At 45.1% G+C, this 27,824-nt stretch overlaps 1 protein-coding gene across 1 annotated transcript; it reads right to left on the reverse strand.

Moving 5' to 3' along the window:
* LOC311027785 (teashirt homolog 1-like) lies at nt 1–27,455 on the reverse strand. Its single transcript, XM_084031943.1, has 3 exons — nt 27,185–27,455; nt 26,400–26,989; nt 1–4,592 (listed from the first exon to the last, which is right to left on the reverse strand). Exons 2-3 carry the CDS (start codon nt 26,437–26,439, stop codon nt 1,258–1,260), a joined length of 3,375 nt encoding a protein of 1,124 aa, XP_083888069.1. The 5' UTR covers nt 26,440–26,989; nt 27,185–27,455; the 3' UTR covers nt 1–1,257.
* Nucleotides 27,456–27,824: the final 369 nt, after the last annotated feature.

The raw sequence follows: 27,824 nt of genomic DNA on the forward strand, positions 1-27,824 counted from the left end.
TTTCATCCGGGACATGGAGTTTATTTTACAACTGAGGATAAAAGAATGCCATTCGGAATAATTGGGTTGATGATAAAACCTGGAAATCTATCATTGGGTGAGAATTTATTTTTTCAACCTTATGTACAGGACCATGCATCACAGCAGATGCCAGTAAAAGTCTGTCATTTTATGTAAATCGCATTGAAGGACCTACTTTTCACTGAAAAAGGACATTGGGGTCCAACAATATTCTGTAGTTTTATACATTTCCCCCCATATTTGTCTAGAAAATAACATTATAAAAATGCACACAGTACAAATAATGTTGAACTGTAAAGAGCAAGATATGCTGACATACATGTATACATACTTGCTGATTATTCATACAATTACTTTTAAACTTCATTAATTTTACAACTGTAGCTTCACAATAATAAAATTGGTAGCCCACTAACGCAAATACTGTACATGTTGAAACAACGAGGAAATTATATTTACCTAGAGAAACAAATATTCTAAACATTTCGTAAGCAATTTCTGTGATTTTAATGGCAAATACAAAACAATATTATAGTTGCCACGTTGATCAAGGGAATTAAAAGTTGAAAAGGGGGATGTGTTGTCATTTCTACCTACACATTTCTTCATCAATTTACACTTGCGTAAAGTGCTGGAATCATCTTAATATTTTAGAACATCATCTTTTACATGGCTACTTTCATAACCATATACCTTCATTGAAACGGCTACGCCTGCAGTTTGATACAGGGACATCGGTTTTGTCATTGTGGATGAAATTTCATCAGACATAATATGCTCACTGTTTTACATAAAGACATGCACAAACTGTCTCATAAATAATAGGCAAGTTGTGTTGAAACATATTCATTTTGAAAAAAAAAAAAAAATCATTCAAAATCAGTGATGAAAACAAGAGCGTGGTCCAGTTTTAAAACAACAGATGGACTTTTTCCCAAAAGGCTCAGATTAAATGCAGTGCATGAGGAAAGCAACAATCAGTCAGTGACTATATAGTGCCAACGCTGCTGCACCGATTTGGTAGGTTTACGTAACCAAAACAAGTTACGAAAACTTTTAAAATGTATCTGCAGCGCAAGATTCTGGTATTTATGGATAACTGAATACTTACAGTATGTGGTATTAAAGCTACCATGTTTCCATGACAATGTGTGTCAATACAGTTGTGGCACTATCTGTTATGACAGATTGTAGCTTAGAGTTATAGTGCAACAGTAATCTGTCATGCTATCAACTTCATTGTTTATCAAACTTCTCCAACTCTTTCACAAAGATGAGGTGGTCCTCGGGTGACTTTCCATGCGTTTTGCAAAGGTGCAATTTGATTGCATGTTTGCTCACAAATGTCCGATTGCACAGTTTGCACTGATTTACTGAGCCAGCGTCTTCTTCTGTAAGTCCAGAGGAACTGAAAGTCTTATCCTCTATTCTGACTGCCTGCTGCTCTATTAAATCTATGGAAAGCTTTGAGAGGTCCTTCAGGGTAAACCCAAGATGGGACTCCAAATGGTGAATGTAGGAGGAGGGAGTCCTGAACTGGGAAGCACAGTCGCCGCACAAAAACATCGGTTGGCCAGTGTCAATATTTTTTAGGAACTTTGTGCCCCCTGTCCGCTTTAACTGGTATTTCACATTGGCCAGCCAATGTGAGATAGTAGTCATAGAGAGACCAGTGAATTTACAGATGTGGACCCGTTCCTGGGGTCCCAAGTCACTGACCACAAGCTTTCCGTCAGCAGTCTCCCGTAGACTGGAGACAAACTGGGCCTGGAGAATCAGCAGGTGCTGGGGGTTCCAGTTCGACTGTCGGCCCTTCCGTCTCTGGATGGGAGACAGCTCGTCCACGCTGTCCTCAAAAGTACAGCCATCAAGGTCCGATTTCTCAGAGACCGAGGAAGGGGTCGTAGACTTTGGTGTCAAACGGCCCGTCAGATTTTTCACCATGTCTGAAATATCCATCAAGGCATTCTCCCGCAGAGGCGGAGATGAGGAATGTGAGATACCTTTGAAAGCTGGTTTGCTGTCGTTTGCGCTGCCATTATTGTTTGGTGTAGAAGCGGCCCTCTGTGTACTTCCATTGGCGTTTTTGGATTTGGTCAAGTCCATGGGCTGATCACTATCATTGCAGTACTGACTCACAGGCTCCGTTGATATAACCTGAGCAGAGTTGCTGTTGGTCTTATAAAGCATCCCAAAGGGGTCTATGAAGGGTGTGGCCACTTTTGCAGCTTTCCCCAAGTGGTTGTTCATAATAGACCGCAAAGCGCTGAGAGGGTTGACGAGCGGCTGTTCGGGTGAGTGATCGGTGATGATGCTCAGGTTATTGCAGCCGTTGCTCACAGGCTTTTTGGGTGAATCGACTTCACTTTTTATCTGCGTCTCTACTTTACTCTCCGTTTGCTCTCTTTCTTTGCCTCTTGACTCAGTCTGCTCCTCCAGCATAGTGCTTTTTACTGCCCTTGAACTTTTTTCCGGATTAGCTGAAGACAGTTTGTCCTTCGGATTTGGCAATGGAGACTTCGCAGACCTACCCTTACTATGTACAGGTTTTTCCTCTTTTTCACTTTTTACGGAAGTTTTCCCCGTCACTTTCTCAACAAGTTGCTCCATGGCCAGCACATTGCTCTTGTGACTTGGAGGTGGGGAGGGGCTATTTGGTGAATGGATCAGAGCTCCTAAGTCAGAGGACAGTACCTTCAAACTGTTGCTGCTGAATAAAGGTTGAACTTGTGCACCTGACTGAAAGGTAGACTTCAAGGATCCATGGAGTTGATAGGCAGCATGAATGCTGGGGTATCCACCCCAGGTTGGTGTGCCTGTTTGGGCCTTGGTGATTGCACTTGTAACTGTATTCTCTAAAGACTTTAGGATGTCCAAGCCTCCTTTAGGTGCCTCTTCCAAGTCTTCTTCTCTCAGATATTGGTAAGATCTGACCTTTCTAGGTTTCTCAGCTTTTTCAGAAGGATCTTCTTTCTCCTCTTTTATTTTTTTCTCTGGTTCCATCATTTCCATTTTCTCGTCCTCTGCCTTTTCCTCTTTCGTGTCTTCGTTTTTCTCCTCGGGGCTAGTGGGCTGCAATGGGGAATCAGGCTTGCCATTAGGCGCTGGGAGTCGTGTGGTGGTCGGTGGTAGAGGAATCGACTGAAACTTCTCCTCAACGACAGGATCAAAAACGAGCTGCTTCCCCTTTTTAGAGGCTGTATTGGTTACTTTGAGAAAGTGGCCCGTGACCATCATATGGGCTGTTAGTTGCTGCAAGGTGTCATGCGAACTACCACATTCCATGCATTTGAGTATTTGTGCCTTGCGAGCCTCAAACTGCCAAGTATAACTGGCACCGTTTTGGTAACCGTAACGATTGTTTGGAGTGACGTAAGGATTGGCCACTTTTTGGTCTTTGTGAGACTCTCCCAGGAGTATGCCAGATGAGACAGACTCTGGCGAGCTCGGGGACATTAAGTCTTGAAATGCTCTTTTTTTGGTTGGGTGTACCAGCTTTGAGGTGAGAGCTGGCATTGGTTCTTTTAGAGGCACTTTCTGATAGTGTTTTGTTTTGATCATATGAACACTGAGGTCTTGCAAAGATTCAAAAGAGTGGCCACAGTACATGCACTTAAGAACTTTCTGGGCATCTTCTTTGCCTTCCATCTCCAGCAGAGAACGCTTACGTGGCTTGGACCACCGCCTGCTTCGATCATCCTCTGTATCCTTATTGTCGTCACGGTAGTGTCCTGTCTCATTCATGTGCACCGTCAGGCCGACCAAAGTGTCATAGGCACCGCTACAGTCCTTGCACCTGAACTTGCTGGCACCCGTAAACACAGGGCCATAGAGCTTATTGTTTTGCCTGTAAAGCTGCACGGTGCTGAAAAGGCTTGGCTCTGGAAGGAGTTGGTATGGGACATGCTGTAGGGTTTTGGCCAACGCCGCCTGGTGCCAGTCATAAGCTAATCCTGTGCTGCCAGAGTTTACACTGGTGCCACTGTTGCTCGACACTGCTCTGGTGGTGGTACTGCTGATGGTAATATTAGTGGTAGCTGAGGCATTGCTAGTGCTACATCTGCTCTTCAGATGGATGCTGCCTGGGCTGGGACTGTTCAGGAACCCGTTGCTCCCTTTTTGATTGCTCCCACTGTCATCGCTAGGTATGTTATTGTTCCCTTGTTTACTTTTCAGCATGTCCATTGCGATGCTGGACCAGGAGGCATCTGAGATCAGGTTTGCATAGACGGATTTCATTTTTGCCAGACTGTCCTGTAGCGAGAGGCCATTGATGGAGTCTGTGCTCTCTTCTAGTTTATCCTCTACATTTTCCTGATCATTGAAGGACGGCGTGGTCTTAACGTCCACCAGGTGTTCACTGGTGGTGCTGAGTGGAGAGGCGTAGCCTGCATCTGGGTTGGTGCCATTGCTAAGTGGAGAGTTTTGGCAGCTGTAATGATCACCTGCCTCCTCGTCATCATTGAAAAGATAGTCGGCATCTTCTTGACCATCCAGGGAAAGGCCGTCGTCTTGCAGATGTTCCTCTTCGTCAGTCTTATCCACTTTGAATTCTTCATCGGGTCCATAAGCTGGAAAACACAAAAGAACAGCAAACTGATATTAGACATTGTTTATACCTATATATTGATACATTAGAATGACAACAATAATGCATCTACCACCCTATATGAAGGTATGTGCAATAATCCTAAGGAGATTTTTGTCAAATGTCCCAAAAGAGGACACAGGTTTGCAATAATAAAGTGGCAAACATCCATATCTTGACAATGACAAATAGTCCTCTTCACTGCGCTGCCTAATGAACCTATTGAACACCACAGCTCAGCATGGCTAGGGAGCAGAGCTGAGCCACCCACATATTTCTGCTTGGTTTAAAAACTAAAAACAAGCACAATTTCAAATTATACAGAGAACAAATCCTCTGCAAAGATGATACTTATTAATCATGTGGTGAGATCTGTTACTTCCCAATAGAAATGAAGACACTTTTTGGTCTCTTCACAATCGGAAAGAAAAAATAACTGGAAAGAAGAAAATGTGTGTCACTGATTGCTCTGTTAAACCTTCCTTTATAACACATGCTGAAGTAACAATGAATGAATAACATGAATTTACTGCATAGGTGAAAACATTTCAGTATATTCATCAAATATAAAATGTTCTCCTTATCAGCAAATTGAAATGCCAGAGCAGCCTACGGCCATATACCAGGCAGAGCACTTCACTGGCTGTTTTGCGGCTGTGTAGCGACTACGGATCCCTTTCAGACTTTGATTTGCTCTATTCTTCCAACGTGCCACACATACTATGGATTCACAAGTAAGAGATAGTGGAGGAAAATGCCAGCTGCATCAGCCTTGCCAAGCCATGGTTGGCTGGAGTCAACTTGGCATCGACTGTGGAAGTCCTCACAGTGTGATGCGAGGAAACGGCCAGTGGACATGACAAGCCGTGTTGTTGCTGCCTATGCTCCCAGAGTACTCACAGCTTCAAGTGTGCCATTTTAAAAAGAAGAGAGAGAGAGAGAGAGATTTATAGTGTCAATGGAAAATGGCCGCCCGCTCTCTGTAACCGTGGACGATTTTCACAAATCATTTGTTTCTGAAAACTATAAAATCGGTGTTGAAATTGCTTTGAGCCTCCAGAAGCACTAAATATAATAATGAGAAGAAATTAAAAGCAATAATTCTCCAAAATAGTAAAAAAAAAACGGTTGACATCTGATCCTGGAACCAGATTAGGAGAGAAATATTACGGAGAAGAAGGGAGAAGGAGAAAGAGAGGGTTAAATATGCTAAGGCAGCTCCCCCAATCCATTCCTCGTAAGATGCTTGTCTGAGGTGCCAGAATCAGTCTCCAGTGAGGAGGCAGATGTGCTGTCAGCTTCAAACAGCATGTAGCTCTCTATCCCATAATCGGAATGGACATAATACCTGATGTTTGTGAGGTGCCAGTTACTGCTGCCTGGGAAAAGCTGGAGGTCCAACAGCTGCAACCCTCAGCCTTGTGTGTGTGTGAGTACATGTACAGCCATCCTCTTAATTAAACCGTTCCTGTGCTAGTTTTGCTCTGTGAGCTCGTAATTCCACAGAGACCACACTTTCACATTCACTTGAGTTAGTGGCTAATTTAGAAGGTTTTAACCGTTTGCCGATGCAGCTTCACAGCTTTCTTTTCAACCTGTCTGGTTGTCGGCGTCGAGACGCATCCCGCCGTATTGAAATAAATGCAAAAAAAACCTGAACCTATTCAATATCAATGTGGTGAGAGTGCTCAAAGACAAAGCAGCTGAGCTGAGCTGACAATGTGAGAGAAACCTGACAGCAGTACAAACACACACACATACATTCACACACTCTCAAAAGCACACCAGCCCTAAATTCCCGTCTCTCCCTGCCATCCTCCGTATGTTGCCTTGACAGGCATCAGTGTCAGGAGTGTGTCAGTGTCAGCCCGAGGTGTCAGTGTCCACGCAAACAAGCCGGAGAAGAGGTGGGAGGGGAAAGTAACAACAACAAACACAAGTCAGCCATTTTTTTTTTCACCCCCCCCTCCTCCTCCCCTGCACGGAGCCTCCTCCTTCACCATCTGTGTCAGAAAAGCTGCGGGTGCCACCGCCGGCTAATAAGGCAATCAGAGATGGAAAAGATGCTGACACGGCGGCTTTCGAGCGTCACTCAGAACAAAAGAGGAAGAGGAGAGGGAGGGGGAGAGGGATAGGGAGGGGATTAAAACGGGGGTGGGAGGGGAGGAGCGGGGGAAGGTGTCTGTTGTGGTTGTCAGTCAAAAACATAAGCCCACTTTGTCCTGTCAGGGTGGATAGGGAAACGAGAGGGGAAGTTTTGAAAAGAGAGGAGAAAAGATGTGTTTAGGCCAGCGAACAAGAGGTGTGTGTGTGTGTGTGTCTGTATGTGTGTCTCTCAGAAAAGAACAAAACATGGCAGGGAAACAAGTTAAACAGCATCCAACAAACTAAGTATGAGATCAGAAGAGAGAAAGTAGAGAAATTTATGCTGTGTGCGAGTTTGTAGGTGCATGTGTGTGTGTGGACGATAGGTGTGGCTGATCACGTGTGTGTGTGTGTGTGTCAAGTGTCACAGAGTGTCAGGTGCATGCAGGGATGCAATGTGGCTGGCGGGGGGAAAGCGAAGCCATCTGCGTCTGGAGAGGAGCCTGTCACTATTGTTGTGCCCAGAGTCCAGGATTTCCTGCTGTAGACAGGTGACACCACAGTAGGACACCCCCCCCCCCCCCCCCCCCCAACACACACACACACACACACACACACACACACACACACACACACACACACACACACACACACACACACACACACACACACACACACACACACACACGTCATCCCTCCCCCAAGACAGGAAGCTGTGTGAGGTCCACACACACACAAACGCATACACACAAGACATGTTGCTTTTTCTACACATTTGAAGAGAACAAATGTTGAGTTGAGAAAATGATTTCCTTGCTTCTAAATAGACACACGCCTTGATATTTATTATCCAACTAGAGACTGGATTTACTGATTTAAATCATCATTTTTCCAAATTTAAACTAAACTTTATTCAATTTAAAGGAGGTTGGGTATCGGTGCTTTTGTTAAGACAGTTACCATTTGAGTTTATGTTTCATCATTTATAAAAAAAACAATAAAAAGATATAAAAAACAATAAGAAAAGAAGAATCATCAATAGTATGAGTACACAGCCCTAACTTAGCATGAACATACGTGCTCATTTCAACCGTGCCAAAATGTTGAAAGATGTATTAAAACTGAGAATTCATTTTCAATTTAAAGCCACATTAAGTATGACTTTGACCGCCCAATAACACAAAATAATACAATATGTTTTATTATAGTGACGAATCCAGCGACACTTAGTTGGTGTCAGACTCACTGACCAGTTCTAAGGGGGAGACCAGGTGAGATCATTCGAGTGTGACATGGCACTGGTACAATCAACACAACTCTTCTTACATTCTTACACACACACACACACACACACACACACACACACACACACACACACTACACACCCACACACACGTTCCCCTCTAAACCTTCTTCATTTATTCATGTTGTCTCGGAGAAGAGGGCAATCCTGGCTCTCATTTGCAGTGCTAATGTCCAATTCCGCCAGCTTTCACCCGGCTGATTTACCCCGCGTGGCCGAGCACCGCATCCAGAGCGGGGGCCGACCGGCGAGGCTCACACCGTTTAGTGGCCCTTCAAAATGGGAGCTCCGGCGTGGCAGTCTTATTTCTCTCCCCCGTTTCGCTTTGTCACCGGCCCCTCCATTCCCCGCCACTCACCTCTGATGGCTTTGGACAGGCCTGATCAGTGTGTGTCATTGACCTGTGCGACGTGCATGGGTGTGTGTGTGTTTCGGCGGAGGGAAGGCTGTAAATAAAATGACATTATTATTTCCTCTGTCCTATCATGTAGAAAAGCCAATTATGGTAATGCTTAGTATGTCAGGCAATCTCTGTCTCTCTCTGCTCTCGCCCGTCCTCTTCATTCTTGCTCTTTTTCTCTCTCTCCGGGACAGTCATGGCTGCTCTTTCATAGGACCTGACAGTCTTTGGACTACACCGCCGCCGCCGCCGTACACCGAGGAAAACCAACTGTCTCCTCTCGGCCTCAAGGCAACCTCACTTATACGGCCTTTCATGCTATTCTGCATAAAGAGTTGCAATCAGATCTGAACTCTATATTGTCAAACTGATTTTTAGTAAGTTTAATTATAAGGATTTCAGAGCAACTTTGCATAGGTAAATTCAAGTGAGTGCTTTTTTTTATTGTCACCCCCCTCCCACCAAAGCTACATAGATAAGTGAAGCCATGGTTACCATGTATTAGCCATAATTTAACCCGCAGCTTGCTTGACCAGACATGTAAAAGCCTACCTAAGAGCCCCCCCTCCTCCTGCCAGCGCCCCTCCACTAACCCACCCGGAATAGACCACCATATGGCACAATAGCTCCGGGGCTTGTAATAGCTCGTGTGTCGTATAAATCCACCTTCTCAGCTTCCACGACTCTTCCGGTTGGGGAAAACACAACAGCCGGCACAGTCTGCTCTTCATGCTGGTACCTACATCTCACTTTTTGTGAGATTTTGTGACTAGGATCCTTCATAAAAGATATATTGAGAAAAAAATGACCTTTTCCTACACTTTTGACTATCCTGAGGGTTTTTTCACATATGTTTCAAGGTATAATTTGCAATTACTTGAACTCATATTATGCTAATAGCCTTTTTAAATGGGTCACAGAGACTGTGTATTTTACCTCTGGCTCAGCTTCATTAGGTGTACAATACGTGTATATATGCTTGGTGCGACTGAGGAAGAGCAAATGATAGCTGCTAATAGGATAGATCAGAGATGAAACGCAGCAACCGACCTGGAAAACTGCAGCCATTTTCTTCTAAAGAAAATTATTTCCAGTTCTTTCTCCAATCGCTTTGCAAGTTTCTCCTCGTCCTTTTTCCTCTCTCTATTTCTTTCCACCCGTTTGTTCAGATCTCCTGTGAGCCAGTTTCGACACGCCATGACAGTGACTGTGGTCTATAAATCACCTTTTCCCTGAACTGTCAGTGCCTGCTTGCTCTGAGATGAAACAACAGCCATTAGATCATCGGCGCGGCAGATTCCAGCCCTTTCTGCTCTGCTTTTCAGCCAAACCCCCCCCACACACGCACCCAACAATCGAACATTGCTCTGCTACACACACACACACACACACACACACACACACACACACACGCACATTTCAAACCATCTGGTTTGTTTTCAGGCAAAGTACAGAATCAGATAATGCATTACTAATGCTAATTAAAGATGATGAGAGTGAGATCTACACAGCCCGATGCCAAGAGCTGATTCAACGTAGGCTGCAGACAAATGCCATTTGTTAAACAAATTATTTTAGAGAAAATATCTTTCTTTTCCATTCATAAGAAGTAAGCCATATCAAAATCCAGATTTTAATATATATATATCTCTTGTTATCTATGACAGAAAGGTGTTCCATTTCAAATCAGATGAGAAGGAATCAGAAAACTAACGCGGTTCCATCCTTTCTTCGTGGACACCGTCTTTTAAATTCACCTGCATTGCCCCTGACAGTGGAGCTTCCCCCGACTAAACAACAGCTGCTCACATCGCCTAGCAACAACCAGTTGATGGATGACCCCAAAGATGGATAATTACCATAAATCACTATGGTTGTGTGGAGAATAGAAGCAGAAAATCATTGGAGGAAAAACAGGCTGTAGCACAGATTAAACTGGTGTTTAGGCCGACTTCGCCTCCCGTGAATTCGTTGAACGCGGTCGTCGAGAACTGGTTTCTAGACGTGGCACTGGATTTGTCCATTAGGTTCATTTTGAGCGTTTCCTGAGAGCCGTCGGTGTTTGGGACTGTATGAATAAGGGGCTGTAAAATGAAACCTGATTAAATGACTCACGAGACAAAACCTGTCCTGAAGGAGCTGGGACAAAGAAAACAAAGTGGGCAGAGGAAGGAAGAAAGGAAACGGCAAAGAATGAATGATGGCAACAATGATGAGTTTAGTGCAGCAAAGAAGACCGGGGGGGTGAAGGAGAACAAGCAAAAAGAGGAAGTACGTTTACAGTCTGAACATATGTGTATATTTATGCACTTTGTGTTGGTGAGTGACGAAGGTGGATGGTGAAATTCAGGGGGAAAAGGAGATAATAAAAAAAGGAGAAAACCAGAGGCCATGGGGCCAAAACAGGGTCACAACCAACCAGTTCGGTCTAGCCGAGTCTGGTTGCACAATAAGCCATCAATCAACCCTCTCCACTCGGTCAGACCTCCCCTCAATTCACAGAGGCCATCCACGTCGTACACTGCTGAGGAACAAAACACGGAGAAGGGAAAGAGACAGAGTGAGAGGGGGAAAAAACACACAAAGGCTTACACACATCAACACAAACACACTGTTCCACGAAACGGATCCTTTACTCTCTGTGAGAAGGAGGAACCCTAAAGAAACACCAGAAAACTGCACCCTGAAATTCATCCACGCACCTCTGCAAATGATCTAGCCAAGATGGCGAACTAACAACTCACAAGGTACCCAACTGGGGAAAATGTAGGCCACTTCCATAATTCCATTCAATATAGTGCAGTTTAATAGGGTACAAACTGTGTGTGCTAGCCAGCTTGCTAGCTCGAGCACTTACTGGACAAGGAATTCAAAGTTTATTTGATTCCAGCCCCCCAAAAATTTAATTTTATTCAATTTATTTATAGTGTCATATTACAACTTAACTTCTTGAATCTACTGATTGCAACTGATTCTGCTGCAAAATGTTCCGTTTTAAAAGCTAGTGTGATCAGGCTTTAAAACTACTGCAGAGTTGATTTAAGACAGCAGGGTGAAACACACACACGCAAACACATACCTTTCCTCATTCTGGATCAAATAATTTCATCAGCTCCTCTCTACCCTTATCTACTTCTTGGTAAGACATTCAAAAGCAAAAACCACAAACCAGATATGCAACACAAGCCTGAGCACAAGAATGCGGAGGACTTTGTGAGAACATGACCTCAGAGACAGACAAAGAATTCATATCTTTAAAAAGCAGAAAGTCACTGCAGGGAAATTAAACAGAACGGCAAACACAGGCTGCTCAGGACGAACCAAACGTCCCCGAACATTTTACTGCTTTTAACTGCATAATGTCACCGGGAAAATTCCAGCAATCGTGCGCCATCGAAACCGTTATCCTTTATGCATCGCCACATTTTCTGCTTCGTTCTGATGAGTTAGTGCTGAAGTCTGGCGCTCCATTAAACAAAGTTGTACCTAAAAAAAAAAAAAAGCCTGATGAATAGCATAGGGGTGTAGCAAAAAGAAAAAAGGGGAAAAAAAAAAGACAAAAGCATACGTTGAACCACAATAGTTTGGAGTGTGTATGTGTGCGTGTGGGGAGCTTTTTTCTCTTTTCCTGATGACCATAAATGAAATGAAAGTGACAAAAGAAGAAATGATAGGAGGGAGGAGGGATAAGGGGCTGAAAAAAAAAAAGTCCTGCGAGAAAGTCAGTAAATTATGTACTGGACTCTCAAAGCGGACTACTATCAGTAGCTATCTCAGCCTGTGTGTGTGTGTGACTATGCACGCCTGTGTGTGTGTGTGTGTGTGTGTGTGTGTGTGTGTCTGTGTGAGCAAACAATGGCTATGAACAGCTTCACAGTCGGAGAGAGAGAGGCAGGAAGAGAGGAAGCAATCCTTCAACAGAGCACAATATCAGACTGCGGACAGACAACGAACGGCTGGAAGGTTCTGGAAACAAGAGAGAAAGCCTGCCTCCCTCACATTTCGGCTCCAAACGCCGCCTCCCAAAGTGCCCTCCATCTAACACTAACACGAATCACACACACACACACACACACACATAAATGGCACCATAACTCTATATCCGCAATCAATTTCGGCTATGAAGACACATCCATCTCCAGTAATGTTAATGGGAGGGTTTTGGGGGTTGGAGGACAGGGGTAAAACAGAGGGTACGCGACTGCAGGACTGACCTGAGAGCAGTGTGAGGTAGTATGGGCTGTGTGTGTGTGTGTAATAGAGAGTAAATGCATAAAAAGAAGCCAGAAAATAGCTACGTACGATAGTGTATTTGTCTGCTGTCGGGGGGGTCAGGTGTGTGTGCGTCAGTGTGTGTGGGAGAGAGACTGATGGCTGTCAGGTTGCTTCTGGCAGAGAAAATAAATTAGGCTTATGAAGACAAATGAACAGGCTATGGAAAGAGTAAACGGGGGGTGGAGGGGGATCACGGCGGAGAGATGGTGGAGCAAAAGGGAAGGGATGAAGAGGAGGGAGACATAATGAAGGAGAAAAGAGGGATATTGTGAGCATGCGGTGGCGTGGATATGAAAGGAAGGAGATGGAGTGGCGGTGCCAACTAAGTGAGTTCCTTTCGGCAGCCAGTGACCGTTCATTAAGAAGGACGGGCACACAGACAGGCCTGCTGCTGGCAACGGGAGAAGCTTTGGCATCCCTGCTCTGCCTGCAAGGGAAACATATATGTGGGTATGTGTGTGTGTGGGTATGTGTGTTGGTCGGTCCACCGGCAGCGCTTTAAAATCCAGAATCCATTTTTTATTTATTTTTTTGCTTTAGTTGAGCATTTTACAAGATTTTCTTTCTTTAAAACACAAGCAAAAAAAAAACAAACAATGTAGCTCAGACGTAACGAGTGATCGCTGGGTTTGTTTCTGTGCTGGAAGCGCCTCTCAGTGTGCGTTTCCTCTGCTTGTGTGTCGGTGTCAGCGTGTATCCATGTGCGTTCTATCTCCACAGATTTGTCAGTGTCTATCCCGTGACACACTCCCCTCGTTGCGAGTGGAGGAGAGCTCTCGGGGGGCTTTGTCACGCGGCGGTCTGTTCTCTTCCTGAGGCCTGGCGCCCCTCGTTTGATAAATGACACATGTCATTCTGTCAGCCCCTGCCATCCGGGCTGGGAGGCCCCGAGCTGATATATGGCTGCCCAGGCTAAAGGAAATCAGAGTGTTTTGGCAGCGCCCTGAGAACATGGCCTCTTATAAGGGGTATGTGTCTATGTGTTTGTGCCTGTCTGTCTGTGATACTGAGTGCATGTTTAATTGTGTGTGTGTGTGTGTGCGTCTAGTGAGTGTCTGTGTACACGTGCGTGTGTGAGTGTGTGTGCACACGCTCTCAACCTGTCAGGCGGACGGGCAGAGGGAGACAAATCATCGTCATGGCCGCCCCAGCTGTTCCCCAAATTTGGTGCGAGGAGGAGAGCGAGGGATAAAATCACTGCCGTTTGAGTTTTAAACGGCTGATGCTTCCCAGAAACGGGACTGAGTGAGAGGACAAGAGGACACACACACACACACACACACACACACTGAATCAAAACTCCAAAAGGAATCAAGCCAATCCCAGAAGGAAGCGACAGACAGCCAGAGTGGTTTTCTTGAAAACAAACATGCGTGTACACATACGTAAACACACATGCTTCAAATATACACATACGTAAACACATGAACACAAACTTTGGACGAGGCATTTTCACCTTCACCAACGTTAAAAAAAGGCTGACAGGCAGGCGAAACAAAAGCCCAAACCATGTTTACAGACGTGTGAGGTATATAAACCTCCAAACGTCCTCGCTAAACTACCTCCAGGTCCAGACGGAGCTACACACATTCCCCTGGTGGAGGACAGTCCCACCTGGAGGTTGTGAACTCTGTATGACCCGGTTTGATTGGGCTGCAGTTTCTCCCTCCCTCCCTCCCGCCCGCCCTCCTCTCCCACGGAAAAGAAGCGGGAGAAGGGGAAAAAAACAGCGTCATTAAGCTGTGAGTGATGAGTGGCAGCCATGGGTGACATCCTCCCCTCTCTCTCCCTCTCTCTCCGCCGCTATCCAACTCCTTTCACCGTCTCTCCCTCTCTCTTTTTTTCTCCTCCATTGCCTTGATACTTTTCTCTATCGCTTTATTCACCTCGCTCTCCATCCCTCAACCCCTCAAGTCATTTCTCTTTCACTCCTCTGTTGCTTTGCCTCCTCTTTTTCCACTCCCTCCCTCGACCCCCCCCCCCCCTCCCCTCATTCTTTTTTGTCTGCTGTCACTCTCTCCTTTTCTCCCCTTTTTTTCACCCCTTTATGCGCCTCCTCTCACAGACACACACACACACACACACACACACATACATACAATAGTGCCTCACTCAGTCCTGTCCAGCTCTCTGGCCCCGGTCATGTAGACACTCAGCTCCTCCATACATAATAGATCCCAAATATCCAGAGGAGGGGGTGCACATTTTCACCCACTCAGGATTGTGCCATCATCACAGCTTCCATAGTAGCTCCACTGTCTGGCACCAGTCGTGTGTGTGTGTTCATTTGCTGTCTCGAGGAGAGCAATTTGAACTGCTCAACGCGCATTTTAAACCTTTCACAGGGCGTTCAGGTGTTCTCAACTTTTACAATCCAACCTCACAGCACATATCTTGTCTTTTCGGATAAGATGCAAGTGCCGTGGACAACAATGCAGACTTGCAATACCTCATAATCCCCCCCAGAAAGGTTCCTTTTTTTTATTTAGTCCAGATTGCTATAAAACAGGAGAAAAGAAAATCTTAATTCATCATCGTTAACGAGGCCTTTTGAAAACTGGAATTTATACACCGCGGTGAAGTTACTGCAGAGAGAGTCTAACGAGATAATTGAGTGAACTTGATCAACTTGGTGTTAATCACTCTGCTCCTTGATCTTGTTTAGTTAGACCAAGTTTAATTAACCAATCCCGACATAGACATCCACCCTGTGGAGGAGCGTAACGATACGGATATTGCACGGTTCTGCTCGTGTAAATAAAGGAACTAGATACATTAACATTGTTTATTGTGCTGTTGGCATTTTACAGCTGGTCCAAGTCTTTCCAGGCCTGAAATGCACTTCCTGATTCCTCGTCTTCCACAGCGAACTCTAAAATCACAAACACGGATGCTACGGCTCCGGTTTCTCACGGTGATACTATTATTTCAATTAAAGCCATGTCCAGAACAGTCCACAGCTGTTTTTATTCAGACTGAACCATCACAAACAACCTGTCGGTGGGTTTAGTGGAGAACCCTAAACCAAGTTCAAGCCTGCACACGGTTCTGTCATTGGGAAGAAGGATGATTGAAAACATGTTGGCATGTAACCTAAGCTGAATCAGTCTGTATACTTCTGCTGTGTTCATAAATGATGGGTGAAGTGAATTCTCCTGGTGTTTTTCCAGGATTGATTAAAAAAAAAAAAAAATGCGTTGCTTCTCAAATGTAATAAATTGTTTATAGTAACCAAGTTCCTGCTTCTCAATCTTTGAGGATTCGTCACTTTTTTAAAATATTTTGTAAGAGCAAGCTGAATACTTTTGGGTTTGTTGGTCCGGCAAAACAAAACCAAGCAATTTGATGATATCTTATTGGTGCTTTATTAAGTTGTGATATTATAATTAAGCACCAAATGATGAATTGAATATTCAAGAAAACAAGCTTAATTGATAATTAAAATCATTTAAAATTGCAGCCTTAAATCAGAATCACAATCAAATCAAACTTAAATTGTATATTTCCGGCTGACGATGGTTGCTGTCCAGTTCCATGTAAATATGCTTACTTACTGAGTCATATGTATGTGTATGGCACAACTTTCTCTCAGCCCATTTTGTGTTTCCCAAAATCTGACAGCAGTTATTGTTAAACCAGAGACGTTTGGCTCCAACTATGAGGCAAGGCAGGGAAGGAACGGGGTGACAAACTGAGAAGATGGAGAGGAAAAACAGATTGGTTAAGAAAGAAAATGTACGTCACACTCACACCTAGAAATGACTCATGCACTCTGGGAATGTGTCCATTCTTGGCCTCTAAAAGTAAGGCCAGTATACTATCAGTACTCAGCAAAACTATACTAATATAGCAATACTAAACGTAAATACAAAATAGCAAACACTTCTAAATGGACATAAATGGACCAGTTAGATAAGATCCAGAATATTTAATTTTGCAGGAGGGAGCAAACAAACGAGCACAATTTTTTTTTCCAATTAAAATCCTTTACTTCAGTAAAGGTAGTAATACCATAATGTAAAAAGACTTCAGGTACTTTCAGCAACAGGTACTCAAAGTATCAAAACTAGATGTACTCATTATGCGGGCACAATGTCCCCCGTTGGTCTTATATAATGGATTATGATTATCACTATGCATCATCTTAATGGTGCTGCCGCAGGTGAATCTGAAAGAGGTGGCACTTATTTTAACTACTTTATAAGTGGTTAGGACGTATCACATTTTCTTAACTGATCAGATAGTGTGTTTTATATGGAAATCTGAAATAATTTATGTCTGTCCAGTAAATATGAAGTGACCAGCCAGCAGGGGGGTTAGGTGAGCTCCGCCTAAAGTCTGGAAACAGCTAGCCTGGCAATTTAATGATAACATCCACCTACTGGCTCCTCTAAAGCTCAATAATAAACATGTTTTATGTCAAACAACCATTTGTGGTTTAACGTACAAGTACAATGTTGTTGTAGAGAGGCTATTTAGATGCAGTGGCGGTTCTGTCGTTCCCATCGGAGAGGCAGATGGACCAGAGACAAGCAAACAGTCGGGTCGACAGACAGGCGGAGACAGGTGATCGGAGACAGATGCTCAGGTGGACTGCGAGTCAGACGGACAGCGTTGGTTTGCGAGGGTGAGTGACGAGAGACGCACACCGACAGAGGCGGCGTTTGGGTGTACAAGAGGCCTCCCGCTGTTCCCCGAGACAGACGATTTAGAGGGACGGAGTTGAGCTTAATCCCCCCCCCCTCCCACCGTGGCTGTCACCGTCTGAGACAACACGGCGGCTCAGGAAAGATTTGGGAGGAACTTTTGGGGAGGCGGCATGTGGTGTTGTTGAATCGACCGGGATCCTGGAGACATTATATCCCCCTTTCAACCGCCCATCAAGCAGAGGACTGTTAAGTAATTACTTTGTGTAACCCAGAGCAAATTGTGGTCAATGGGTTTCTTTTAAATGTAAGAGTCAAACAGAAATGAATAGCACAAAAATATGCTTTGATTCTTTTTTTTTTTTTTTCCTGTACAACATACTTTATGGGGATGGCTCTCGGAAAATATGTGACTGTCATGTGTTTAGACTTCAAAGAGGACGACACAAGACATAGCTGCCCTGTGACCTTTCGGATTTTTACAACAACAAGAAGACAAAGTGTGACTGCAGGATGTCGCTAAAATCAGACAACTGCGAAAAGACGCTGTTGAAATATGAGTGCGAGGCCAGTGGGCCTGAAAGAGTATATTACGCTCTCCTTTTCAGATGTCGAGTTCATGTTCTTGTAACCAGTTCACTGACTCTTGAGCATCCGGTGAGAGGGAGAGAGAGGGAGAGGGAGAGAGAGGGATTGATGAGGGCAAGAGACAGGGAGGAAGATGAAAGAAAATGTGAGCAGGGTAGAGGAGAATTGAGTCAGTAAGATAGAGATTGATGACAGATAGGAAGATGAGAAAAGGCTTACAGAGAGAGAGAGAGAGAGAGAGAGAGAGAGAGAGAGAGAGAGAGAAGAGAGGGGGGGGGGGGGTCAGTCATCCCAAAAAAAAGAGAAGTAGACTGAGATAAAGAGGGTGAGGAGAGGATGGCAGCGGCACTACACCAGGCTGCAGCCTGACCTTCCTCAGCGTCCTCTTTCAAGGACAAAGTGTCATGTGTTAACTGTCTCCATTCCCAGATGGCTTATCTGCAGTAAGCTAGTGTCTAAAAATGATATTCATTGCTTCTCAACCCACCTTATCAGTTAAATAAACACTCCTTTGGGGATAGAAATGTCCGCCCCCGGACTTTTGTCCACTTGCACCGACTGCTGCACGGATATGCTGAGGCCAGCTTTTATCCACGTCATAAAAACAAGTACCTTCCTTCCCATGCTATGCAATACCTGAGCTCTCCTTAGAGCTACGAGGCGAGTAAAGAAACTTCACCACAAGGTGCTGCTTTGATGGCATATGTTTGATTAACATAAATGCACTCATGATGTTTATAGGGAGATGACAAAACACCATCGGTGTACAGCTATCATGTTCATAAATATTCCAGCCCATATCCATAGCCTTTGCCTTAGCAACAACAACAACAAAAAACACACTAATTCTATTTGTAAGCCTCCAGCCTTTTTGAGGATTGCTTTATAGTTTGGCCTGCAGAATTGCTGTAACTCTCCATTACAAAGTTTTCATTTTCCTGTTCTGAACTTTAATGGAATTTCTACTGAGATACAAAATCCAGCCAAAAGGTCCTTTAGTAGTTAGTGCCTTCAGATGACTCTTCACTAAACAGTTTCTACAAGAATTTAAAGCATTTCTGCTAATCGGAGATATTATTAGCTCCTTTTTCAAGTCACTAAGAAGGTTCTAATTCATTAGCTTTAGGTCAAATGTTAAACATCTGTCAACATGGTGATGGCTAAGCCGATGGCTCGCAGCTAACAGTGCAAAACAACGGCCACGGTGCTGACGGAGCTAACAGTGTTTACCCGATACCGACGGCTTACAACACACACAGCGGGATCAGCGACTTCATCCTCTGCTCTGCTTTACGTAGCAGTTGTTTGTTGCTATAATTATGCTCTGAATCCTATACAGGGAAACGTTAAAGAATTGAAAAGTAAATGGAAAGTTGACATTGCTGAAATTGCAGTGATCCTCTCCTGATACACATGATGAGGATAAAGTGGCCAATAACTGATCTGCAATATAGCTTTAACAATATCTGTCCTTTTATTTGGGGAAGTTATCTTTAACCCACAAGTTGACAAATAGGTAGTTTCTACAATTGTTACATGTCGCAGCTTCCTTTTGTCGGAATTTTGAGAAGCCAACAGGGTGCGTACACGAACAAAGAGCTTTAAATCATCATACTAGAAAACATGAATTACACATGCTTCCAGCCAGAGAGCTACACCTGAGTGATTGTTTCATTTTGAGATACGACTGAGAGCTAAATTGCGCATTACTTCCACAGCCATGCGACAATTTAGGGGTGAAAGTGGTTTCTGTAACCCGACTTGGTATAAACATCATTTAATTGTCCAAAAGAGAATGAAACGAAACCAGTCTTTATTATATGAAGCTCAAAGGATTAAAAAATAAATAAATCTACCTGGCAACGGCAAAGCGAGCATGGCGTTGGCGTGCATGTCTACAGTATAGCACAGCCGCATGTAATCAGCGGCTAATAACACGATGGGAGTTGCTGCCCCACCGTAAATCAATGGGCAAAATAATTGCTAATACGTCGGCTATCGATTAGAGTGCCCACCATGCTCTCGTTTTCTGGGGCAACCGTGGCTAAGCGCTAAAGCAGTGACAAGGGTAAAGTGTTATTTCTCAGAAAGGCACACAGACCGACAGCTGGGCCGGGAACAATGACTGCAGGGCCTCGGCAGTAATTCTTAATTGACACCTGTCAGAGCAATGGCAGCAGTCACAGCTGCAGCAGGATGAACGTCTACCCAAGTCCTGTTCATCCGTCACTTTTAATACCTTTCCTTCACTGCCCCTTCATTCTCTCCCTCTGTTGTCTTCTTCCCCTCACCCACACCCTCTGTTCCCCTCCCTGCTTCCACCCAGATGTTCAAGGCTGGTTAACAGAAGCCCAACGACTTCAGTGCCGGGTCGTAGAAGACCTCCGGCGGGAACTCATTCACCTCGACGCCGTCTGAAGGTTTACTTTGTGGATCAAAGGACAGGTTTTCAGTCTTAGCTTAACTGGCTGAGCTCTTGACTCAAGTAGCAGCAATATGAAGGAGCAAGAGATTCAATAAAAAAAAAGGAGCGATACTGAAAGTAATTTAGACCTTGCTGCGCCTGCTTTGGTGGCCATGCATCTCCAGCATGATCGCCACATTTAGTCTAGCATTTAAAAAAAAAAAGAAGCAAAGCTGATTCATTTCTGAGATCACAGGCAAAATGCAGAAACAAATATCCGTATCAGATCAGAGACTTTTCGGCTTCGGACAAATTAAATCACAGAAGCCAAAACTGGCAAACCCCGTCCCTACAATAGCGGCGAACTGTCTGGTGTACCAAGCATCAATCATGCAAGGACACACACACACACACAGATACAGTGGTGTAACATTACACTGGAATCCATGACCAAAAACAAAGTGCATTTGTACTAAAGTACTGAGATGACAGACATGCAAGACATGCTGCATTGCAAAGGAAACATAGAAAACAAGAGAACACACAGACAGAAAACACACTCTAGACTGGAGGCTCCCATGAGGACCCGCTGACCTCTCAGTGTACCCTGGACCGCCCGTCCTCTTGCCCAAAATCATCACTTCCCATTTTCCCTCTCTCCATTCTGTGTCTTTTTTTGTCCACACTTACTTACTCTAATTCCCTTTGTGTTCCTTTCTTTGACTCTTAAACAGCTCAAACGAGAGAAATGTTTGTGCAAAGTAAAGAAAGCAGCCTTTGCTGCTTTGCTAGCACCTTCAGAAATGGTGAGAAAAATAAAAATGCTAATTCCCTAATTGGAGAAATTATTAGTTTAACAATTGATTTGTCAATTATAACAAAATTGATCAGCAACTATTTTGATAATCAAATAATTGTTTTATTACAACAATTTTTTGTTTTCAGCCCATCAAATGGGAAGATTTGATACATAACAAAACCTCTGGCTTTGTGAAATTATAGCAGGCTTCTTTCATTACACACAAATATTATTATTGATTAATCTGGAAAATAATTGTTAACTAATAGGTAATAATTGCAGCACAGTCACTATGCTTTGTCAAAGCCATGTTTGTGTTGGATACAAGGATGACTATGTTCAGCTAGTCTAAACATATAAAAGAAATCAATAGAATTTATTTATAAACCATCCAACTGACTATTTTACAGCAAAACTTTGTGTGCTCGCTTTGCAATAATAATCAACTGGTGCCCTAACCCCTCAAGGATAAATCATGTGCATGAGTTCACTCTTGTTGTTATTCCTGTTATTATTTTACATCCCTACTGTACATTGTGGCTTTTGTTGTGCAGCTGTTATGAATCCAAGCCAAGATGTCTTTGTGAATGAAAAACAGAGACATACCGAAAATCAGAGACAATAAATACATGCAGGATGTGTTGGAATGAGGATGCTAGTGAGTTTTATTATTGTAAAAAAAAAATCACCTTGTTTTCTTTACTTCTTTGTCAAGGCTTCTCGAGCCGCGCCTGAGTGAAAGCCCAGGCTTTCCTGCTTCCTCTGAACCTCATTAAGCTCTGGGATAGTTTTACCTCGCGGCTGCGGCGCTGAATGCCTTTACATCGTCACCCTGCCGGCGAGCCTAATTCCCACATATTTTCAATCCGACCCTCTCTTTTCCATAAGAGCAGTCATCGATCTTCATTTGTCACTTAACCTCCACGAAGATGAGGACAGAGAGTGTAGCTGTGCGAGTGTGCACATTAGTGTGTGTCTTTGATTTCCTGAAGGCCTACCGGCTGCGACGCCACATGCAAATGAAACCGCGGGTGTAGCGGAGTGTGGGATAGCAAATATATCCACTGACTCCTTCAGTCAATGTCACCTGGTAATGACACTTAACATACGCTGCCTTATCATGGGATCAGGATAACACACACACACACACACACACACACACACACACACACACACACACACACACACACACACACACACACACACACACACACACACACACACACACACACACACACACACACACACACACACATTAAGAATACCTTTCACATTCAATGGACGCCACACACATTCAGCTCTCCGTTAACCAAACTATCTGCATTGCATTCACTGCACAACTGTTTACACTATGAGTTAGGTGTACGGCACAAGTGTACGTCTAGACTGGAGACTACAGCCGTTCATAACCTTGTGACGGTGGCGTTTGTGTCCAACACGTCATCGGTTTCATGTCACGTCACGCCGCCAGCGACCTCTGCCGCGGAGCGCACGCCGACAAACAACCGGGGGTGGGTGTATGAGGGGTGGCTAACACGGAGTTGATTATATCAAGGCAGCTTGCAGACTTGACACCTTGCTGAATTTGTAAGCATTAATCGGTGGGGCCCCGTCACTGATCCGTCAGCTACCTGGATAATTAGGGACCACGGCTAATGATGCCGTCGGGGAAGAAGGGGAAGCTCAACTTCTCCCCCGCTCACAAGTCATAATTAAGAGACTCCTTTTTGCATTGAGGTAGCGATGGTGGCAGTAAAAGGGGGGGGGGGATCTGTTTAGGCAGCTGCTGATGTCAATGGAGAAGCTCATAAGGGATGGCGGCGTTCGGCGTGCACCTCATCGTGGCTCCAATCTGGACCAACGTTGCAGAGCACTTTAATTAAACGCGCTGAGCTAAGCTATATCGGCAGATCATTAAAAATGTAGCACTGAAGTCCGTTTATCGGAGACGCCCAATCACACACGTTAAAGAAATTAACAGCATCCAGACTTCCGGCTGCGGCCTGAACACTTGATTTATGTTTAGAGCACTCGACTTTTTAATTAGTGGCCTCCGTGCCACCGAGTGGCCAAAAAAACCCAGCCAGTTTGCCTAACGTTTCTATCAAAAGAGACAAAAGGCAAACTAATTACGGTCTTCAGCTGTGATGGAACGCATTTCCACGCGGTCATGTTTAACAGTATCACAGCACGCCACTTTCTCTGCCTTCATGACCTGCACTAATTCTGTCAGCGCAGAAGCCGCCCTCTCTGCTGTCAGTGGGAATAAGGATCCGGCACAGGATCAAACATGTCGAAACTTAAACATCTGAGAGTGAAAGGAAACCGAGTGGATTTCAGATTCCCCCGTCTCATTCAAATTAAGAACAGTGAGCATAAATATGTCTACATATACTCTTATGGTCCTTCCCATTGTGGCCACAGTTTGCCCCGCCTCGTCGTGCAGGATAGGTAAGAAAAAATGATGTTTTTTTTAGAACGTTCAACAGTGTCCTACTCGTGTTGAATGATTAGTTGGCAGATTCATTACTGAGAGTGACAGTGTTTGATTTAAGATATTGTGGCTGGCAATCTAAAGCGAGAGTAGGTGTGCAGCAAAACCATTAATTTTACAACAGAAATCAAAACTGTGACCTCTGTATGAAGGCAAATACAGAATTATGGCTTCTTTGTTTACTTTGTATACGTTACAAGCTGAATTATAACTGCTTATCTAGCTGTTATATTGAGTATGTTGCCATATTCAAACAGGCAATAGCTCCTGATACAAACACGGCGTTTTCTTTAAAAGGCGGTGCCGATTACATCTGTTTTCGATTAGTCGGCACTTTGTTGCTGCCTTCACCTGGACGGTCAAAATGAGCTAAACACACACATTTGGGCCAGAAAGAGAGAAACTTGAAGTCACAGTCGAGATTACCGAACTTCACCTCCTGCCTCTTTTTAAATCCTCGTCGTAATGACTTGGACATCACTGCATTGTTTACCTTGAGGGGCTACGGGGAAATGGCTCGCAACACAACAGCACCTCAGAGTGAGGAGACAAGGGGGGGGTGAAAAAACTGAAAATGACGACAAATGACTGCAGCAAAAAGTCTCTGCTGCTCAAATAGCACTGCACCGAACCCAACTGCCAAAACTAACAGATGCAGTAATGTGGTTCCAAATGAAAGAACACTGATGTATTGTCACTGGTCATAAACTAGATAGGGTACAGCGCCATTACAGGGTCTAAAATCATCACTGTGACTGATGAAACAGAGCCCATTTAAAATGGCATACAAAGAGCCATTGAAACCTCTCTCTCTCTCCCTCTCTCTCTCTCTACCTCTCCCTCTCCAAGGAGCACGAGCAACATTTTGTTTTAGTGCAACTCCAAAGTGACAAATCCAGGTTGTGGAAATATCCGGTAAGGCATTGTAAAAATAGCACCGCATTAAAAAAAAAAAAAAAAGGTGTGTACACAATTTCACAGAGGAGGCAGACACACTGGAGTGGAGGTGCTAAAAAGTTTTTGGGGATTGACCGATTCGTCATGCACTGGAAATAACGCGGAGACAGAGCCTTGCCAAGTCGGGATTGACCGTCACCGACTGTGATGCATGCGTCCGTCACAAAAACAGACAATTAAATCAATATTTCAAAGCTAAGCCCTGAACGGGGGCCACTTCAGAGCTCGGGCTGAATGACCAGGAGAGGCTGGGAAACAGGAAACACTTCTTTTTTTAAAAGCTCTCTTCGGTGGAGATTTCACCACCATTCGTTGGCGGAGGTACGAACCGAACGCTATTCACTCTCAGGCTCGTTCTTCAAACACATTTCCCTCTATCCATCACTAAAGCCTGGCGTCAATTAGAAATTACAGCCCCACCGAGTTCAAAGTCTTTCTGTCACAACCTTGATTATGTCTGCTTAACCTCACATTTCCACCGCCTGCTTAACATTCTACAGCTGTTTTATTCGGCTTTGGTCATTACTGCACAAACTTCAAAGGCTCCTCTTTTCTCTCCCCACCCCTCCCCCCCCTTCCCTCCGTCATTTGGAAATGCATGTCAATCACACACGTCGCCCGGGGACATCAAATGGATTCGTGGCAAACATGTGATTCTCCCTCGGAACAGTTCACGTCTGGTCAACTTAACGACAACATGTCGACGTGACAGTCAGAAGGCGATGTGCGAGGAGCCAAAACAGACGACGTGTGTCATTATTTACTTTGGCTGAGGTCCTTGTTGAGAATAAAAGCACGTTAAATAGCAAATAGTTCTTCACTTTTAAGTTATTACCTGAAACACACCCAATAGTGGATGCTACATGCTTTAACACTGTTTAGATGTGGAGCCTATAATATGATCCTGTTGACAGATTTACAACACTTGCTTCTCCTAAGAGATAAACACAGAGGTCAGGTCAAGAAGCTAGAAGTGACCATCCGAGGTGACCTCCCCACTTCACCCTGCAGTGTTTTTGGGGCTATTTCTGTATGGAGATGCTTCTCTGTGATCTCGCTACGCCTCAGCACCCCTCCTCCTCCCCCCCCCCACCTCCTCCCCTGCTCCCTCCCCCTTGGGTATTAATCGCAAAGTATTTATCGCGCTTGAGAACTTTTCTTTCAATTTGTCTTTTCTTTGCTCCTCAGCGGGGGCAAAAAGTTATCCTTTGAGGGAGTCCAGCTCGCCGAGGCGCATGCGTGCCTCTCTGGTGAATGATTTACTGATGTTTATCAGGAATGAATAGATCAAAGGCAGTCGCATGACAGGCGATCAATCAAGCATCAAATCAAGGATGGCAATCCCAGAGCGGAACACAAGCTGAAAATACGCCACTTTTTCCTCTCTTTCTTGCTTTCTTTCTTTTTTTTTTTTACTGGCACGAGCACATCAAACACGCTAGCCTGTAAAAACGAGATAAGATGAGCTTTGTTTGGAGAACTTGGATGCTGGCAACCTTGCGGAGGATCAGCTTTAAAGCAGTGAAACCGAAGCGCAGCTGAGCGCATTCATTTCTCAAGAAGGAGAATGTTGGCATCGACGCATGGCTGCGTAAATCAAACACTACCGTCGCCAGTCAAACACGCCTTAGACGAGTAGAAATAAACTTATTGTGGGGCTGCTGGGAGATGTTTTTGGGGGGGCGCTTTGCACATACAGACTCGAGGCTGTCCCGCATCAGGCCTACCCGCTGCTGCTGCGTGAACTTGTCCGCATACAGAGTGTGATTCCCGGCTTTTTGCGGGGAGAATAAAGTGTGTGTGTGCGTGTGTTTGTGTGTGTGGAGCCGGGGTCCTCACCTGCTGACCGCCGCGGCGCTTGCTGCTTTCTCCTCGGCATGCTGCTGCGAGACTTTCCGCTTGACTTTTCATGCAGAGATCAAAATAGCGGACAAGCCGGAGAGGAAACCAAAAACGAGGAAATCAAAGCCAGCGGCGGTTTTTTTTTTTCCTCGGCTCGTCGGCGGGATAGGAGCGGAGCGGAGAGATCCCTCTGCGGGGTGAAGAAGTCTCTCGGTGTCGGTGCGAGCCGGAGGGTTTTAAGAATCGGCGTGTCCGCTACGAAAATGAAGATTACGAGTGGTTTCAAGCGAAACGGGGCTCGTCCGTTAACTTCTGCCGATCGCAGAAACTCATCGCGGGCTGGTTTGCTGAAAAGCTGGCGAAAAAAAGCTCCGTGCGGATCTCAGTCTATCGTGGTGGAGGAGTACGGGCAGCCGCCGGAGCTCCTCGTCGCGTTTCCACCCCTCGCCGGACTAATTCGTACCTCTACTCGCAGGCAAAGTGAAGAAAAACGGAGCTCCTCTTCTCGCGTTTTCAACTCGCTCGGCGGAGACCAAACTGCGCTCCGTCCGTCCCTCCGGGTGCCAGGTCCGGGTGCACAACCTCCGCTACAGAAAACAAGAGGAAAGAGTGACACGTTAGCCTGGTGCGTGTCAATCAGTCAAGTGTGCGCGCGGAGGAAAAGCCCGCAGCAGCAATCAGCACACACACACACACACACACACACACACACACACACCCCGTCTCCCTGAAAACACCCCTCCTCCCTCTCCTCCTCTCCCCCCGGATAATGAAATACTCACGTATACGCTTGTCCGTCCGATTGTCAACACGGACACTTGACGAATTTCTCAGAAAGTCATCCCCCCAAAAAACACACACACACACACGCCGAGCGGGGGCCCGCCCTCCGAGCCGCGGACTGTGCGTTAATGCGCGGTACTGTTTTCCCCAGCTTTTTTTTTTTTTTTTGCGTGTAATTGCGATGTAATTCTAAAAAGAAAGCGCAACGAGCGTCCCCCCCTTCTTGGTTATTCTCCGCAGTGGAATGTGCGCACATTGGGTGATGCGCCGGTGCGTTCAGACAGCTCTCCCACTGATAGACAAGACACATCCAGCTGCCTTTCCGGCCTCTCCTTTACTCCACCCCTCCAGCGAGCGTCACCCTGACAGTCAGAGCCCACCTGTCAATCTGCGGCTCTAATTGTTCGCTGGGACGGCTCTTCGTCTCGACGCCTTTCCGTCTCCGAGCGCACGACGCGGCACAGGCGACCCTCCTCCTCCTCCTCCTACCCCCCCTCCCCTCCACTGTTCCTCAACACGCAAGTGGCCGATTTGTAAAGTTGCGCTTAAACAGCAGAATGAGAGGTGCCTGGAAGAAAAAGTTGACGTGCGCGAGTGAGAGAGAGGTTTTTGGGGTAAAATCTAAATGAGATGTTGGTT

Source organism: Eutrigla gurnardus (genome assembly GCF_963514095.1).
Source record: "Eutrigla gurnardus genome assembly, chromosome: 17".
In the NCBI taxonomy this organism is placed as follows: Eukaryota; Metazoa; Chordata; class Actinopteri; order Perciformes; family Triglidae; genus Eutrigla; species Eutrigla gurnardus.